The sequence below is a fragment of the Acomys minous genome, assembly GCF_964271855.1.
Source record: "Acomys minous genome assembly, chromosome: 12".
NCBI lineage: Eukaryota > Metazoa > Chordata > Mammalia > Rodentia > Muridae > Acomys > Acomys minous.
Genome location: NC_140493.1, coordinates 25,149,002 through 25,167,667, shown reverse-complemented (window position 1 = coordinate 25,167,667; position 18,666 = coordinate 25,149,002). Strand labels below are relative to the sequence as shown.

The following is an 18,666-nucleotide window of genomic DNA, read 5'->3' as shown; positions in this document are numbered from 1 at the left end:
TGGGACCCCCCACGTGGTGGAAGATAAGAACCAACTCTGAGAGCTGTCCCTTGACTTCCACTTGAGTGCTGTGACATGCACACTGTTCTGCACACACATGCATGAATACACAACATATTTTTTAAAAAGCATCTCACGTCTTCAAAGAGAGTCAAGATACAAAGCGTGTATATATACATAAATATCCCACATGAATGCACATGAGTGCTTATGCAAAAGCATACTCACAGGTTGTGTGTGTGTGTCAGTCTCTACTGTACTCCACCCAATTTGATGTCTGCAGGAGCCCAGGAAGGGAGGTGAAGCTAGGGGAACTACCAGACCCGAAATGCCACGTTGTTAGGGCCAAGTTCGGAGTGCCCGACTCTTAGCACAACTGCTGCTTCCTGTTCTGCTCTGCCCTGTGTTCCCAGGGTCCTAAAGGTGCTTCTTTGCAGAGCCTGGAGGGCTGAGATGGAAACTCTGTTGCACTTGGCACAGTGCAATCTCAGGCGTCTGTAGCACAAAACATCCTTGGATACTGAGGCCAGGAAAAGATCACCGTTTCCTGGAATCCGAGAATTGCAGGGTGAGAATGCTCCCTGGGCCCGTTCTCCTGTGGGGGATGGGATGACAGCCAGGCACACCTGTGTGTACACTGTAGCAACTGTGGTACTCATGGGGAAGGACTGCAGCTCCCCCTCCAGACACCAAACCCTGGGGATGCACAAGTCTCTTAGATAACACAGCATGGTATTTGTAGAAAACCCCCCACAACCTCCTCAACCCACCTCCCCCGTTCCTGAATGATCCTGACTCCACCCTCCTGCGACATAAGCATTTAATACAATGTAAATGATATGCAAATAGGGAGTCACTGATGGTAACAGAAAACATCTGTACTTATTCAGTCCTGGCAGTGCAGTGCTTTCCCAAGCCAAAAGGAAAACTAATGGTGTGGTATTATGGAGCCTAGCTAACCTCACCTTCATCCCCTGGGCTCAGCCTCCTGAGTGCTGGGATTATGGGAAGCCTCTCTCAGCCAATCCAATAGTGTTGTTTGTGGTTGGTTGGATCCACAGCTGTGGAATCTCTAAGACGTGGCAGGCTGACTGTAGCATGTGTATATTGTGGAAGTTTTGGGGCTGACTGGAGCATGTGTATATTGTTGTGGAAGTTTTGGGTTATATGCAAACGTGTTGTTGTTTTAGTCCCAGGTGTGGGATATGGGAGCTGCTCCATTTATCCATAGCTGATAACCGCCTCCTGAGAGGGCACGTGATGGTTGTCAGCTGTGAACTACCTGGTGCAGGGTGTGTCTTTGTCAGTGGGTATGAAAGCCAGACCCAGAGAGAGGGACTGGGGGCTCCGAGAAGGGAGAAGGCTGCTGGTGCTTCTCTCCCCCCCTGCCCCCCCCCCCCCCCCCCCCGCCCACTGCTCCTGGCTGCTGTTGATGCCGTGCATGAGACCAGAAGAAGTCAGAGATATCCTGAAATGAGGGCTGGATTTGCACCAAGGAAGCCGACAACCCTAAACAGCAGGAAGTAGCTGAGGAAAATTACGCCCCCTCTCCCCACAAACCTTCTTTCTCTCCTACCTGGTGTTGGGGTGTTGGAAGGGATTGTGGTAAGAGAAGGGGGAGAGAGAGAGAATTAGTGAACCCAAAATAAAAATAGTTTTAACAATATGCCTACAGTATATGAGCGTCTGCAGCAGAAGCTGATAAACATAAGAATTAAGGTAGAGGACAATTTGATACTCTGCATCTCTCAGGGCAGCAAGCAGGGGAGTGTGGCGTGCTCAGTCCCCAATGGGACATCTATGACACCCCTCCTTCCCAGGCTTCAGGTCAGATTTTGCCACCAAATGCATGGGCTAATTGTAACTCTTCCTATGTGTGTGTGTGCACACCTTTGGGCATGGGCCTGTGCACATGGAGGCAGAGATTGACATGACTGTCTCCCTGAATCAACCGCCTTCCACTTTGTTTTGGAGTTATTGTCTCCCTCAGAAGCTGACTGGCTGGCAAGTCTCAGGAATCCTCCTGCCTCCACCTCCCCAGCTGGGATTATACCTGTAGTGGCTTTTACTCCGGGTGCTGAGAAGCCAGTTCAGGCCCCCACTTTACCAGCCGAGCCTTCTACCCAGCTTTCATCATCTTTAAAGCAGTTTGCAGCGAAGGATTGCAGGTGTGGGTCATCAGTCGTGATGCTGTCTTCCTCCTGGGGTTGTGATGAGCATCACATATCTGTATCAGATGCGATGGTGCGGGGTACATGAGGTCTGTTTTGCTCACAGAAGAGCTTACCCTGGAGCAAGCAGGAGTGTTATACGTGCTGCCTTCCTCAACAGAAGGAAGTCACATTTGTTTCTCTCTTGGATCGGATGCAGTTAACCTGGTGACATTTGCTGTCTGTATGGCCAGTCCTCACCAGAGTCCCCCAGACTATCATGTTTATCCCAGACCCCTGACCATCAGTTCTCAGTCAACAGAACCCACTCTTGTGGGAGAGGTCACCGGTACTTTGCAACAGACATGCTCGCGGCAAAGGGGCTTTGATGTAGTCATGCCTGACACTTTATTGTGGTAATTGTCATAAGGAAACTTTTCCCACAAGGTTGTGCTGTGTTTACCTATGTCAGAAGTGGACTGCTTGGGTCAGACCCTGGAAGGTTGAACCAACACTGGCTAACCAAGTTGTGTTGAACTGGATTTCCTTCTTGCCTCCTGTGGGTCACACTCTGGCTGGCCCATGGCATCTGCAGAGACCCAGCACACAACAGAAGACCGTCTGGGATGGGAGGGGCCACGGTGAGTGCAGCCGCTTTGGGTCTATTGCTGCTGGGTGACTGCGCATGCTCAGAGAGCTTCTCACAAAGGTTTAAACTTATCAGCACTAGTTGAAATGCACCTCACAGATGGTGAAGCAAGACCAAGGACAGGCTGTTCCCGCCCACAGTACTGGAGACACACGGGCACCCTGTGGACTTCCACGCCCTGGCTCAGCAGTGCTCATTCAGTACGGAGCCTGGCACACAGCTGGGAAGGGGAGATGGTGGGTTTCTCTACAGGGTCTGGACCATCCTGAGCTAGGCCACAGCCAGTCCTCTGCCCGCTCACCTCACAGAGTGTGCAGGAAGATAGGGAAAGTGAAACAGGGAAAGAGGCTGCTTCTCAGCAAGGCCCATTTTCTGGGAAATGGACTTCAAAGTTGGCCTGCAACTTTATAGCCAGCTTTGTGATTAAGATGTACCAGTTTCATAATCCTGTTCCCTCCTCCATGAACCACCCAGCTCCAGCCATTGGCTCAGCTGGAAATAAAAATCTGCCTTTGCTTCTGTCCCTGTTCAGGCCAGACTGTGGTCGCAGCTCCTGCTGGACTGACTGGAGGGCTCCTGGAGAGGTGAGGGCTGAGCTTGGGGCATCCTCTCTCTGAGGGACAGCAGGCAGGGGAGGGTGGCTTCTGGAACACAGTAGACAAGAGATCAAGGGGACAGAAGCCAGGCACTAGCTGAGGAAAAAGCTGACAAGCTGACAGGCTGACAGGTCTCCATGTCCAGGCAGCTAGGAATTAGAGAGTTGGGCAGGGTCTTGGGTTCCGCTCCTTACACGTGATTCCCCACTGGTTCAGAGGTGCCACTCACGACAGACCCGTGGGTGGGATTTGCCTTGTTATTCTATGCAGCGTTCTCTCCTCTGAATAGAGTTGGGTTTGCTTTTTATCCTGTGTGTAATTATGAAAAGCCCATCGATGACGTGCCCTCATCAGGGCCTTCACTAGCTAGCTCTCCCCAAGACAGAGAAACTTCCAACAGCAAGCCAGATTCAGTGAAATTAGGAGGCCCATGGGTCCGCCTCCGTGGACTGTGCCTGCCCTGCCCAGACTGTCTCGAGCAGGGAGGACAGACAGAACTTCTTCCCTACTGTCTGCTCTAGCCACTTGGATCATAGAAGAGAGCAGGGCCATCGTTTCAGACATAGCCACGGCAGGATCTGCCAAGGTGCGTCCCTTAGTCCATCAGCAGAGGGAAGCCATCATGGGTCAAAGGTGAAGTAATCAGGCTGGACATTGAAAAATACCCAGAGGGCTAGGTAGGGTGGCCTCAGTGCCAAGTGCAGGAGGCCTGGGTCAATTCCCAACAGTGTGTGTGTAGCATGGTTGTGGGGCTGGGGGTGGGGTGGGGGGAGTGGGCAACAGGAGGGCACAAACTCCTGTCTTTCTTGAATTCTTGAACATTCTCCTCAGCTATAGTCCTCATCTCTGCTTTCTCCTGAGCTGTGACACTGGGTGGCTCAGTTTCTGCTTGTCCTCTGTCCTCCTCACCTCAGTGAGCAACTTTACTGGCTCCCTCCAGTCTGCTGGTCTCTCACTCACTCTCAGCAGCAGTGAGCCTCCACCACACCTCACAACCTATGAGCACCCATCAGCCTTTGCAGCAGTACAGGGGTCAGCAGAGCATTTGCTCATCCCCCAGGCTTCATGCTGCCCTCGGCTCTCACACCCAGTGTCCACTGGGGTCACCTAAGGGTTCCCACAGTGTTGCTCCAAGCTGTCACCCAGTTACTCCAAGAATAGCCATGGCGTTCTTTCCCTAAGTCCCTCCACTTCCTCTCCACAACCTGAAGATGATCATCCCCACACTGGCCTGTGCCCCTGCGGACAGTGAGCTCCTGGTATCCTTGCAGACAAGGGCTCCTGAGACCTTGGATCTGATATCTGGCCTCTGGCAGTGTCAGGGGCCTCCTTCCTAAGGGCAAAGGTGGCTGACACAGTTTCTGGACTATCCTGAGAGTCCTTTTGGCCCATGTGCAGGTGGCAGTATGGACCGTGGGTGACTAAACCATTGGCTGAGCCTGTCCTGGCCTCTTCCCTCCAGGAAGCCTAAAAGCACAGTTGCTTGTCTTGGCAGCCCCTCCCCCACCCTTAGGGGCTTTCCCACAATCAGGCCATTACAGGAGGTCCAGGTTGAAAGAACTTTGCCGTGACCAGCCATGATAGTCTTGTCATCTCTGGGGCCCTATCACCTGGGGAATGCCAAGGGTCTTTGTTTGTTTTGTTTTTTTAAGACAGGGTTTCTCTGTGTAGCCCTGACTTGCTTTGTAGACCAGGCTGGCATCGAACTCAGAGATCCATCTGCTTCTGCCTCCCAAGTTCTGGGAATATGGCGTGTGCCACCACGCCCAGCTGCCAAGGGTCTTAGTTATGCAGAGACCAGGGAAGATGACTGGATATGGTTCTCGCCACCAGAGGGAAAAATCCTGGAGCTGACAAGATGGCTCAGCAGGTGAAGGTGACTGTCACCAAGCCTGGCAAACTGACTCTGATCCCAGGACCCGCAAGGTGGAAAAGGAGACCCAATTCCTACAAGTTGTCCCCCAATGGTCATATGTACAAGGTAGCACAGATGTGCCTCTTGTCCCTGCACTCATAAAATTTAGTAATCAATGTAAAAATTTGAAGGATAAAAATCCAAATGTGTTTAATTTTAAGAAATTGATTGACCTCAGCTTTAATTCTACAATTGAGTAACACTTCATAAGATGGAGCGAGTTTCCAGTGAGCCGAGGGGGCAGGCTGGGCTCATAGACCTGGAAGGGTGGAGGGGGAACAGCACAGAGCAGTGGTCACGTCAGAGTTACTGCCCTACTACAGCAGGGACCTCAGGTGACCACAAGTTCTTTACACACACACACACACACACACACACACACACACACACACATATACATACACACATTTACGCACATATATGCTGAGGGAACTTTTTATGAATCTGGCCTGTAGGCAGTGGGCCGGCAGCACTCTGCTGATTTCTCTTAGGGTAACAGACACCCCAGCTCCCTTTGGTCTGGAGTAGCACGTTGGGTCACCCCACTTAGGTTTTTACTCTGGTGTGTTGGAGCCCAGCCCAGAATTATGCCTTCTCTACAGAATATATGTTACTATGTCCCTTGAAATATAACTTGTACCATGTCTTTATTAGTGTTGTGTTGTCCTGTGAAATGAAATCATCTCTTTGTTCTCAATAGCTTGTGAGAAACAACTCCAAGAAAACAGATACAGTTTTGTATCACTTGTAGTGCATTTGTATCACTAAATGTTACATAGCAATAGTAATTTTTAAAATGTTATAGATACTCTTGACTAGATGGGAAGATTTCACAGAGGTCTTTGTGAGTGACAGATGTCAAGAGGGCCAGGGAGGTAGCTCAGTCCATAAAGGGCATGGGGCATGGGTTCATTCCCTAAGCCCAGGTCTAAAAAAAAAAAGGACAAAACCAGGCAGGCATGGTATATGACTACACATAACGGACACAGGAGGATCCTAATCTCTGTTGTAGTTGGCCCAACGCAGTTGGGAGAGCTATAGGCCCAGGATAGACCCTATCTCAATAACAGTGATAGTGTCTGAGGGACTAAACCTGAGGTGCCCTCTGACCTCCACACGCAAATGCACAGGCAAGTGTAGATACACATGCATACACACAAACACATAAGCACACATATGCACACACATACACATAAAAGCCAATAGGCTGATGAATCAATGGCTCTAGAAGTCAGATGTGGTGAGCTCTTCCAGATGTAGTACTAAGAGGAGGCTGTCCTGGATTGGCTTTGTAGACCAGGCTGGCCTTGAACTCACAGCCATCTGCCTGCCTCTGTCTCCACAATGCTGGGATTACAGGCATGCACCACCATGCCCGGCTCTAATTAAAATTTATTATTATTATTTTTTTGGTTTTGTTTTTTTGAGACAGGGTTTCTCTGTATAGCCTTGGCTGTCCTGGACTCACTTTGTAGACCATGCTGGCCTCAAACTTACAGCGATCCACCTGCCTCTGCCTCCCGAGTTCTGGGATTAAAGGTGTGCGCCACCACGCCCGGCTAATTAAAAAATTTAAAAGCAATAGTTTTCAGGTCTTACAGTTAGTATAAACTATGGCTTGGTTTGATTTCAATAATGCATAATCTAAATCCTTCTACACTTGAACTTTATAATGTTTTATGATATTAGCAGTAAATTTGCTTTCTATCTTCCAGTTAGGAGAGAACTTGACTTGTAAGGACATGGCTTTGGTGCAGACACGAGAGCTGAACCGTCTGACAGGGGAGGAATATGAGGCTGACGTTGAGTTGCAAAGGTAACCCAGGGGTTGGTTTCTTGGGAAGGGTTGGTCGTGCTGAGGCAGCACGTGTTCTCTCAATCGCGAATAACCACTTGTCTTGGTCACTGTTCTGTTGCTGTGAAGAGACACCATGACCAAGGCAACTCTTAAAAAAAAAAAAAGCATAGCCAGGTTGTGGTGACTTTAATCCCAGCACTCAGGAGGCAGAGGCAGGTGATCTCTGAGTTCGAGGCCAGGCTGGTCTACAAAGCAAGTCCATGACAGCCAAGGCTACACAGAGAAACCCTGTCTTATAAAAAAAAAAAATGGAAAACACGTGACTTACAGTTTCAGAGGTTAGTCCATTATCATCATGGGGGGGGAGGGGGGGACGTGGTGGCAGGCATGGCACTGGAGTAGTGGCTAAGAGCTTTACAGCCTGATCCACAGGCCAGCAAGCAGGGAGAAAGCAGGGAGAAATGGAGGCCTGGAGAGAACTTTTGAAACCTCAAAGCCCATCCCAGGGACACACTTCCTCCAACAAGGCCACACCCACTCCAACAAGGCCACACCCACTCCAACAAGGCCACACCCACCCCAACAAGGCCACACCCACTCCAACAAGGCCACACCTCCTAATCCTTCTGATCCTTTCAAACAGTTCTGCTCCCTGGTGAATATAGGCATTCAAATTGATGAGCCTCTGAGGGCCATTCTCGTTGGAACCACCCCAGCCCTGCAGGATCACTGTGAGGGAAGAGGGGCTGTCTTCTCGAAAGCACAGAAACTAGTTACCATTCATATCAGCCTTCTCCAAGTGTGACTCAAAGGAGACATGAAGACACAGCCATTGTAGCCAGTCAAGACGGTCAGACCCCAGAAGTGTTATATAATTTGGCCTCTCCTCTTCCTCCTCACCCCCGCTTCCTCACCCCTTCCTCCTCTTCCTCCTCACCCCCTCTTCCTCATCCCTTCCTCCCCTTCCTATGTTCAACACCTGGCCTCATCTTTCTCCTCCTTTCCCCCCACCCCTTCCCTCCCTCTCTGTCCTCTACACCCTTTTTTTGGTCAGGACGGTGGCATTCCCTTTCGCCTTTCCTCGGAGCAGGGCATGCAATGCCCCTCAGGCCCACCCCGCTGCCCACTGCCCCTGCTCTGTGACTCCCATTGTACCAGCTGCTTCCTGCGAGGGTTGAGCTCAGTGGTGCTCAGCGGCCTTTTAGGGAGATGTGGAGAGGGTTCACAGTTAGGAGCGAAGGCTACCTGGAGGCCACACAGGCTGGATGGGCAGTGGGTTTTTTTCTCTGGGATGTTAAGTCTGTGTTTCCCTCACACCCAGGGGCAAGGATGATGGTCCTGTGGGCGGAGATTTGACTGATGAGGAAGAAGTACAAGTTGAAGATGACGCTCTGACAGAGGAAGAACGTACATTTTTAAAAGAGTTTCCAAGCTGGAAAAAGAATGAAAAGGAGAAGATTAGAAAACTCTATGCCATCGCAGACCACATTGACAAAAAACACCGAAAAGCCACCAAGATCAAAATAGTGACAGACTCTGCCTCAGTCATCTCTGGAGTCATGAGCCTCCTGGGTTTCGTCCTTGCTCCAACAACTTCAGGGGCAAGCCTGTTGCTCAGTGCTGCTGGGCAAGGTTTGGGGGCACTTGCTGGGGTCACCAACATCATAACCAACACAAGGGAGTGCTTTCACGAAAAAAGAGCCCAAGCTCAGGCCAACAGCATCATGCCTGCCAGTGACCAGGAGCTTGAGGACGCCAAGGGAAAGAAGACGTCCTATGTCATAGCTGCTAGTGACATTGTCTACAAATGTGGGAGCGCCTGGGAAAACATCAGAAAGCACATGCGAGCCCTCCAGATAACCAAAACACACCCCCATGTCACCTCAGTTGCCAAGAAGCTCATGACTGCTGGAGAAAGTTTAACCCAAAACAGCAGGCAGGTGCAAAAGGCCTTTGGGGGCACAGCCCTGGCAATGACCAAAACTGCTCTCCTGAGGAGAGGTGTAGGTGATGCCGTATTCCTTGGCCTGAACATATATGATCTCATCGAGGAGTGCAAGGACCTGAAGTCTAAAGAGCCAACAGATTTTGTGAAAGAGTTAAGAATGCGGGCTCAGGAATGGGAGCGGGAGATATCAAAACTAACCTGTTACTACAAGAAGCTGACAAAGGTGAGGGTTAGGCTTCGGAAAGGGCGAGGAGACAAACTGAGATTTGTGGAGCCATGTAGAACAGCCAGGGTTAAGGGTGCCTAGGCGTGCGTGCGTGCGTGCGTGCGTGCGTGCGTGCGTGCGTGCACCACACTACCATTGTGGTGATAATGGACCATGATCAACAGGGTTTATTTGGTTTACACAGCCCAAGTCACAGTCTATTGAGGGAAGCCAAGGCAGGCGCTCCAGCAGAAGCCATGGAGGAGTGCTGCTTACTGGCTTACCCCCACTCCATGGCTTGCTCGGCCTGCTTTCTTATGCCACCCAGGACCACCTTCCAGGGGTGGCACCACCACATAAACTGGACCATCCCACACCAATCAGTAAACCAGGAAAACACCCTAGAGACTTGCCTACAGGCACTTTGACGGGGGCACTTTCTCAGCCTCCCCTAGCTTGTGTCGAGTTGACAAAAGCTAGCCAGGACAAGGTCCAAATAGGTTCCAGAGCTCAGGTGCCTCTCAGAGATGGGGCAGCCTGTCCTCAGCTGGCCTGGCTAGCCTTCTCTGTCTTCTTGTGGCTTCCAGGTTGGGGAAGAGAGCTTCCTGGTGGAATACACTAGGTCTCTGGGTCACGGGAAGTATTTGGACTAACCACCCTCTCGAACCCTATGGGGGAGCTTTAAGCCCTCCATATTTGGCGTAGAGGCTTTGGGGAGAAAGTTAGGATAGAATAAGGTTGTCGGGGTGTGGTGGTGGTGGTGGTGGGTGTGGTGATGGTGGGTTGTAGTAGTGGTGGGTGTGGTGGTGGTGAGTTGTAGTGGTGGTGGGTGTGGTGGTGGTGGGTTGTAGTAGTGGTGGGTGTGGTGGTGGTGGGTTGTAGTGGTGGTGGGTGTGGTGGTGGTGGGTTGTAGTAGTGGTGGGTGTGGTGGTGGTGGGTTGTAGTGGTGGTGGGTGTGGTGGTGGTGGGTTGTAGTAGTGGTGGGTGTGGTGGTGGTGGGTTGTAGTAGTGGTGGGTGTGGTGATGGTGGGTTGTAGTAGTGGTGGGTGTGGTGGTGGTGGGTTGTAGTAGTGGTGGGTGTGGTGATGGTGGGTTGTAGTAGTGGTGGGTGTGGTGATGGTGGGTTGTAGTAGTGGTGGGTGTGGTGATGGTGGGTTGTAGTAGTGGTGGGTGTGGTGGTGGTGGGCTGTAGTAGTGGCGGGTGTGGTGGTGGTGTGTTGTAGTAGTGGTGGGTGTGTTGGTGGTAGGTAGTGTGTTTGGTGGTGGGTGGATGGTTGTGCTGGGTGGGTGGGGTAGTGTTGGTTTTGTTTTCTGAGATAGAGTCTCTGTAGCCCAGGCTGACTTGGCATCATTATGTAGTCCAGGCTGGCCTCAAACATATGATCCTTCTGCCTCAGGCTTCTAAGTGCTGAGATTATGTGTTTGTGTCACTATGCCTGGTGTAAGCACTGCTAACCCACTATTAAAATCACTGCTAATATTAATGAGGCCTGACTATAAGAATTCTTTCTAATTACTCATTTCACCCGTAAATAAGCTAAGACATAGAAGAACGGGGCGAGTTGACCACCTGATGATCATTCTCTTCTGTGGCTCCCTGGTCGCCTTGACTGAAGGGTTCCCATCCCAGAGCCACACAGCACTGACGGCTGCTTGCTGCTAAAGTGTAACTCCAGCTCCTGAAGTCCCAGCCCTGGCTATGATGGCTCCAAGCTTGGCCTTTACAACCCTCAGTGAAATGTAAATGACCTTGCCACTATTTCCACTGAGGTATTTCCCTGGTGCTCCTGCAGAGGGAATGCCATGACTAGTGCAAAGGTGACCACCGTGTCATAGCTGGTGTTAACACAGGCCCCACACAACTCTCTCTCTCTCTCTCTCTCTCTCTCTCTCTCTCTCTCTCTCTCTCTCTCGTCTTTCTTTCTTTCTTTCTTTTTTTTTGGTTTTTCAAGATAAGGTTTCTCTGTGTAGCTCTGGCTGTCCTGGAACTCGCTTTGTAGGTCAGGCTACAGAAAATCCACAGAGCTCTGCCTCCCTGAGTGCTGAGATTACAGCTGCCACTGCTCCCAGCTAACACAGGCTTTAATTTGCATGAGGCTATGCTGTGATTTGGATCAAACACCTGTTCTGGGGCTATGTAAACTGCTTTGCCCACTACTGTGCTGTCTGCTTCTGATATCATATTAAGCCCAAGAAAAGGCTTCTCTCCAGTGGCCTTACTGTCCTCACCTGTAAAACAGGCTGAGCTGGGAACACAGGGAAAGAAGGAAGCAGGAGAGGCAGTGGAGGGAGCCATAGTGGTGTCGGTGGCAGACACTAAGGTCATGTAGCAGCAATTCAGCAGCAGTGATGCCAACAGTGGCAAAGAGTGGCAGAGGCCACCATCTCACTGATGCCAACAGTGGCAGAGGCCGCCGTCTCACTGATGCCAACAGTGGCAGAGTGTCAGAGGCTGCCGTCTCACTGATGACGGTGACTACAGTGATCACAAAAAGGCAGTAGATGAGCTGAGGGGCTCCAGAGAGCAGCAGCCAGGGCAGAGTGGCCAGAAGCAGCTGCAGCGGAAACATTTGAGGAGTGGGGGAGGGGAGGGGAGAGGAGAAGGCAGAGGGCTGAGCCTGTAATGAGCTGGCTCTGGCCACTGAGACAGTTCCAGAGGGGACCCAATGGGAAATCCCCAACTCCCTGGGGCCTGCACACTCACCACTATAGGGCTAAGAGACCAGGTGACAAGCCCGCACAGGAGCTATGACACTGCGGGTATCACCTGCTGCTGTGTCAGCCAACCACAGCCCCTGCTTACTGCTCAGAGCCCATGGGTTATAAAAGCTTCCAATCCTGGGAGTGGAAGAACTTCTCCTCTCCCTCCCACAATTCCCAGCTAACTGTCTGTTGACAGCCTGGGCCTCACAGCCTCTGCAACTGTGAGAAAAGAACTGTTTGTTGTATAAGCTACCCTGTGTGGCATTTTGTTAGCGCAGTCCACGAGGACCAAGGCAGGGAAGTTACGTGGCTTGCCAAGTGTCTCAGTCTGTGTGGGCTGCTGTGACAAAAAGCTTTGGGCTGGGTCATTTGTGAAGAACAGCTACTCATCACTCTAGAGACGGCAAGCCCACAGGCCAGACACCAGCAGGCCCTGGGCCGTTAGGGCTCTGTCTTGATTCCTCAGGGACACCTTCTGCTATGTCCTCATCGGGAGGAAGGGACAAACAGCTCCCAGTGGCCCCTGTCCTAGGGAAGCTATCTTATCCCAAATCTCATGACTGAACAGCCTTCTCAAAAGGCCCCACTTCCTGATTGTGTCACACTGGGAATCAGGTTTCTCAAAGCCAGGTGGTAGCAAACTGGCTTTGGTGGCATACACCTTTAATCCCAGCACTTGAGAGAGGCAAGAGGACCTTCCTGAGTTTGAAGCCTGCCTGGGCTACATTATTGAGTTCCAAGTCAGTCAGGAATACAGCGTGAGTCTCCTCAGTCTCCCTCTCAAAACAAATGCTCAGTAGTGGCAGGCTCAGTAGTGGCAGGCTCAGGATGGCAAATTCTGGCATGTGGCACCTGGCTGGCTGGAGAGGGGCTACCTCCTGATGCCAAACCTGGCCTGGGGCTCTCCTATAATTAGTGACTTCCCAGCTGGGCATGGTGGCACACACCTTTAATCCCAACACTCAGAGGAGTCAGGGGCAGATGGATTGCTGTGAGTTCGAGGCCAACCTGGTCTACAAAGCAAGCCCAGGACAGCCAAGGCTCTGCAGAGAAACCCTGTCTCAAAAAACAAACAAACAAACAAACAAACAAAAATTTGTGGCTTTCCACTGCCACCACCTCCTCCTCTATTTCTTCAAGGCAAGGCCTCGCTTACATAGTCTGGGATGGCTTTGACCTCACTATATAGCCCATGGTGGCGTTGAACTCTCAGCAATCCTCCTGCCTCAATCTCATGAGTGCTGGGATTATATTTTGCTCTTCTTTCCTAAAAACAAGACCTGGGCATCGTAGTTACATTGTTTGGTTTTTCTCTCAGAAACTCCAGAAGACGTCATCTTCGAAAGGAGCCAGAGACTCAGCCTCGTCCTTGAGGGAGAAAGCAAGACTCCGGGGGACCGCGGTGCAGAGGCACTGAGACCCTGGGTCTTTGAGATTAATGAAGAGGGAACCAGGATGGGGGTAGAAGGCGGGGTTGCGGGGGTGGGGGTGGGGGTGGGGGTGGGGGTGGGGGTGGATAGGTGATGCGTGGATGCTCACACACAGGGAGATCCCTGTCAGCCCCACTCCTGACCCTCCCTCCCTTTTTTACTCCGACTCACCCAGCACATCCACTCTCCCCGTGGTTCCCCACCGCACACTGCAGAGCATCTGCTGGACTTTACACAGCTATGGCTTCCTGCCAGCTTTCACAGTAATTAGCAATGGTTAGACGTGAGAGTCTCTCTCCCCCCCCCCCACCTCTGCCCCCCTCACCTCTCTCCAGTGTGAACTGCTGGCACAGAGCCAGGTTTGCACACAAAGGCTGTCACTGGAACCTGCTAGGCCGGATTGCAGAGGAAGTGGAGAGGGCGGCTTGCTCTCACCTCTTCTGCCCCAGGTCCTGAGCCCTTAGCAGGCTGTTAGATCTCCCGTCTTAAAAAAAATCCCTTTCTCTCTGTCTTAGTTGCTGTTTTGAAAGTGATACATGGGTGGTACAACACCTAAGAAAACAAAAACACACCTTGGGAAGGAAAGGCTTCCTGTGTTCTTCCTTCTCTGGCCGGCTAGGGGCTGGCTGCCAGCCGCACACGTTAGGCTCCTCAGCGACCCTCCCTCCTGGTGCGCTGTAGAACTGAGCCCCTTTTCTCTGATCCTTTGTGATCTCTCGTTTGCCTGCAGATCTGAATCTCCCACCCTGCTCCCCGCCGTCTCCCACCCTCACCCCCTTACACCGCAGGTAGACTATGTTGGCACACAAGTACTTGGGTTTAGGGGCTCAGGTCAGAGGTTGTCTGTCTCTGCTCCCTGCTGCCAGGAAGAGCTGTACCCCGCCCCAGGCCACTCCCCGGGGAGTCGGCTGTGCAAAGGGGAACTAGATAAGCGAGCACTCTGGTTGGTCAGGAGTAGGTTCTCCTGGGATGAACCCTGAAGGAGAAAAAGAAGCACCTGGGCACTTCCTTTCCAGGGCTTTGAGGCTGAGTCTTTTCTGACCCTCCTTGCTGGCTTTGTGCTGCTACCTGGCTGCTTCCGTAGAGTCCTCCAAAGGGGGCACCTAAGATAAAGACCCCTCCAAAGGGACAGGAGAGGAACCCACAGGGGGACTAACACAGCAGAAGAAATGTGGAGTTTATATGTATATGTGCATGTGCTTATGTGAGCATGTGTGTGCACGCATGTCTGTGTGTGTGTGTGTGTGTGTGTGTGTGCGCGCGCGCGCGCGTGCATGTATGTGTGTGTTGCTTAGGATGGAAGCAGGGCCTCGTGTGTGACACACCAGTGCTACATCACACAGCTGCAACGCAGCCCCAGCCAGGAGCTGTGTGAGGCAGGGAGCGCCGTCCCCAACACACTGTGGAGTGGGGGCTCTGTTTGTAAATCCTGTGACCTGTGGGTAGTGGGATTCCAGCAGTCACTGTATCTAGGGTTAAACATTAGAGTGAAGTAGTTGCTTTTCACTGTTTCTAAGGTAGACATCAGAATGAACAGTCTTTTCTAGAAGCACTTTGACCTTTGAAATCACTGTGAAAACAGTGGTTGTCTGTTGTGTGTAGAGTTGCTTTTCTGAAGGAGCCTGACAGCCTTTGCATGACTTTGGTCGCCTGGGCTTTGGACTAAGGCTAAAGTCAGGGAGGGTGTCGGCTGGCCCAGCTCTTGTCTCACTTCTGTGGGGCAGAAGGCACTTCCATGTCACAGCTGTCGGCAGAATTAATTTCCTTCCGGGCCTTCCAGAACAGGCCGGATCATTCATGTGGTCTTTTTTCTGAACCTTTGACGATTGCCACATCTCTTCCACCAGAGGCACAGAAAGGCCTTACCAAAGTGACTCCTCTTTCCTGAGGTCACAACTGTAATTCTATCTCAAAGTCCCTTGCCACTCCGCTTCAGGCTGCTGTGCCCTGAGGCTGGACAGTCTTTTGTCACAGTGTTGGCTGGGGAGTTGAAATGTCTGAGAAGCACCAGTACGAACTCACGGCTCTGTAAAGCAGGAGTGCGTACGTGCGTGGGGGTTGGGGGGTGATCCATGAGCATCCTGTTGTGTGTGTGGTGTGTGTGTATGTGTGTGTGGGGGGTGGTCCATGAGCATCCTGTTGTGTGTGTGTGTGTAGTGGGGGGGTCTGTGAGCATCCTGTTGTGTGTGTGTATATGTGTGTGTGTGTGGTCTATGAGCATCCTGTTGTGTGTTGGGGGGGGTGTCTGTGAGCATCTGTGTGTGTGTGTGTGTGTGTGTGTGGTTGATCAACATTCTGTTGTATGTGTGTGTGGGTTGGTCCATGAGCATCCTATTGTGTGCCTGTGTGTGTGGTCCATGAGCATCCTGGTGTGTGTGTGTGTGTGTGTGTGTGTGTGTTGGTCCATGAGCATCCTGTTGTGTGTTGGGGTGGTGGTGGTCCGTGAGCATCCTAGTGTGTGTGTGTGCGTGTGTGGTCTGTGAGCATCTTGTTGTGTGCTGGGGGCGTGTCTGTGAGCATCCTGTTGTGTGTGTGTGTGGGTGGCCCATGAGCATCCTGTTGTGTGTTGGGGGAGTGGCCCATGAGCATCCTGTTGTGTGTTGGGGGAGTGGTCCATGAGCATCCTATTGTGTGTTAGGGGGGGTGGTCCATGAGTATCCTGTAGGTGTAAGCTGTCTTGCTCATCTCATTGAGGTCAAGTCAGTCTTTGGTGAATGGGTGCTGCCCAGTTGGGAAGCCTGCAACTTCTCAGTGTTCTCCTGAGGGAAACCCACACAGCCTTCATTACCAGCTCGCACTGGTCTTCACAGTGTGGCTCCCACAGCCAGTGGAAACTGGTGTCTGGGGGAGGAATTTGCTGGGTCATTCTTGGGTGAGCTTAGAAAGCTGCTGGTGGCAGTGGCAGTGAAGGTGGGCTCATAGGGTTTCAGGTGGACCTGAGGACTCTAGTGAAAGCAGGGGACAGGGCGATAGTGTTATGCCTGTAGAGCTTATAAACCCTGAGTTTATCCGTGGGTTCATTAGCCACTCCAATAGCCCCCTTCTGCCCATGTTTATTCCATGTTTCCTATCAGCTATGAGCAATTCTTCTTCTTTCTCTACACATAAGATATTTGTGAGAAACACATCACAAACATCCTCGCTTAAACAATGGCTTTAGGCATTTGTCAGGTCCAAAAGAAACCCAAGCTGGAGGTGACAGCTCACTGCCTTTAATCCCAGCACTCAGGAAGTAGAGGCAGGAGGATCTCTGTGAGTTAGAGGCCAGCCTGGGACAGCCAGGACTGCACAGAGAAACCCTGTCTGGTGCGGGGGGTGGGGCGTGTGGGAGAGGAACTCAGCACAAGTCTGGTGCCCGCTAGCATACAAGGCCCACACTGGCCTCCAGGGTTACACAGGACCCGTGGCTCCTCTCAGCTCTCCTGACCTCTGTCCGAAACTTCTCCAGCTCACAGGCTTCTCCCCCCCTCCCCCCCCCCATCCCCCCTATACTCCCCCCCCACCTTCTCATTTTGGCCAAGGACCCTCTTTGCCCTTTTGCCCCTCCCTCCCCCACGGCCATGTTTAGTGCATCACTTTCTCTCCTGTTCTGGACTCTTCCAGATGCCCTGGCTGTATCTCCCTCATATCCACAATAAAAACCTTCCCCTCACCCATACCATGGATCAGTCATGGCCTCAGTTTATACAGCATTAATAATTTAAAGATGGTCCCTAAGCATCCCTTCTTATCTTTTACACATATCACACAATATCTTTAAGCATCAGCTTCTGTTTCTAAATATATTCACACTGTCATGCCCCAGTCCGACCCTACCACTTATCTCCAGATTCAAAACTCCACCCTGTGATAGTCATCACCCCCCCCCAACCTCCCCCCCCCCCCCCCCCCCCCCCCCCCCCGTCTCCCTTCCCCGTGGCTCCTAGCCGACTCTGCATAGTTCAGGCGGTCAATAGCTGAGTACTTCTTTTGGGTGGGTACATCCAGTATTTGACTTTTTTTGTGATTGGCTTCCTTCTCTTTCTTTCTTTCTTTCTTTGTTTTTGTTTTTGTTTTGTTTTTGTTTTGAGACAGGGTTTCTCTGTGTAACCCTGGCTGTCCTGAACAAGATCTATGGGCCAGATTGGCTTCAAACTCAGAGGTCTTCCAGGATTACAGGATATTTGATCCCATTATGAACCCTGAGCTTGTGAACTGTGTTTGGTGTGGTTCGGCCCTAGCACACACGTTCAATCCAAGAACTTTCTGTTTACTGTGAACAGGTGATTATGATGTGGCTCAGCCCTAGCACACAGCTTTAATTCAAGAGTTTTCTGTACACGGGGTTTAATAAAGTTAACTCTAGGTCAGGAGGCAGAGCAAGAAACCAGCTGACAGGGGCTAAGTAGAGAGGAGGGACTTTGAGAGAAAAGTATTTAAGACAGAGTGGAGAAGAAGGAGCTCGTTGGCTTCTAGTTTTTGGCTTTCTCCTCCTGGGCTGTTGGGTGAGCTAGCAAGCTTTGAGCTTTGCCTTTTTCCTCTGGCACAGGAGCTGAGGGGGAAAGTCAGCAGGGCGCTTTCTCTGCCTCTCTGAGCTAGCAGGCTCTCACCCCCCAGCATCTGGCTCTCGAGTCTTCATTGGTACAATTGAACAGTTTGGGACTGACTTTCTTTATAACAACAGTGAGCACCACCAAGCCCCAGTAGTGTTGGGGGGATGGTCTGATGTATTTTGATGCTAATTAGTGCTTACTGTCTCTGTGACCAACCTTTTGCTTAATAAAAAGCCATCCCACCTGGGCAGGGCAGAGGAGAGAGGTGGGGCTAGGAGAGAGAGGAATTCTGGGAAGAAGAAAGACCGCCACCAGGAGAAGGAGAGAGACCTGAAGGGAAGAGAGGAAGGCTGCCATGGGTTAGCTGGAGGAGAAGCACATGGCTGGCGTGGATGGAGAATCCGGCCCAGATGAAGAACATGAGCAAGTATTTGGGATTATGGATGGGAGGTAGCTTTATAGAAGTTATTAGAAGCAGATGGCATGGGATTGAGACAGGGATCCCACGCCTGAGGCCCCACTATGGGGGGTAGTTTAGAGGATTGATATCTGCCCTGCCCCAGGTAAACTAAGGCTATCTTAAAATATAACAAGTGTCTGTGTCTTGATTGATTGCTAGCCGGGCCTACAGATAATACTTGTAATTTTAAAAACAATATAGTAGCTTTTATGTTCTACCTTAAGAGCTCGGTTCTTTTTCTGCTCGACTCAGAGGATAAAGCGCGTGCAAAGCCAGGTCC

At 51.4% G+C, this 18,666-nt stretch overlaps 1 protein-coding gene across 2 annotated transcripts; it reads left to right on the top strand.

Annotated features, from left to right (window-relative positions):
* The first annotated feature begins 420 nt into the window (after window positions 1-420).
* On the top strand, window positions 421-13,440 carry LOC311579910 (apolipoprotein L6-like). Of its 2 annotated transcripts, none has more exons than XM_084750952.1 (6): window positions 421-568; window positions 2,623-2,791; window positions 3,332-3,383; window positions 7,026-7,126; window positions 8,430-9,279; window positions 13,283-13,440. In XM_084750952.1, exons 2-6 carry the CDS (start codon window positions 2,733-2,735, stop codon window positions 13,379-13,381), a joined length of 1,161 nt encoding a protein of 386 aa, XP_084607078.1. In that variant the 5' UTR covers window positions 421-568; window positions 2,623-2,732; the 3' UTR covers window positions 13,382-13,440. The 2 variants fall into 2 exon arrangements, with proteins under 2 accessions (XP_084607078.1, XP_084607077.1); XM_084750951.1 differs by having other exon boundaries at window positions 2,598-2,791.
* Window positions 13,441-18,666: the final 5,226 nt, after the last annotated feature.

Excerpts from the sequence above, each read along its gene's own strand:
- LOC311579910 (XM_084750952.1), top strand. The coding sequence starts at position 2,733 with ATGGCATCTGCAGAGACCCAGCACACAACAGAAGACCGTCTGGGATGG. Across the intron at positions 7,127-8,429 it reads GCTGACGTTGAGTTGCAAAG|GGGCAAGGATGATGGTCCTG; the intron begins GTAACCCAGGGG and ends CCTCACACCCAG. Across the intron at positions 9,280-13,282 it reads ACTACAAGAAGCTGACAAAG|AAACTCCAGAAGACGTCATC; the intron begins GTGAGGGTTAGG and ends TTTTTCTCTCAG.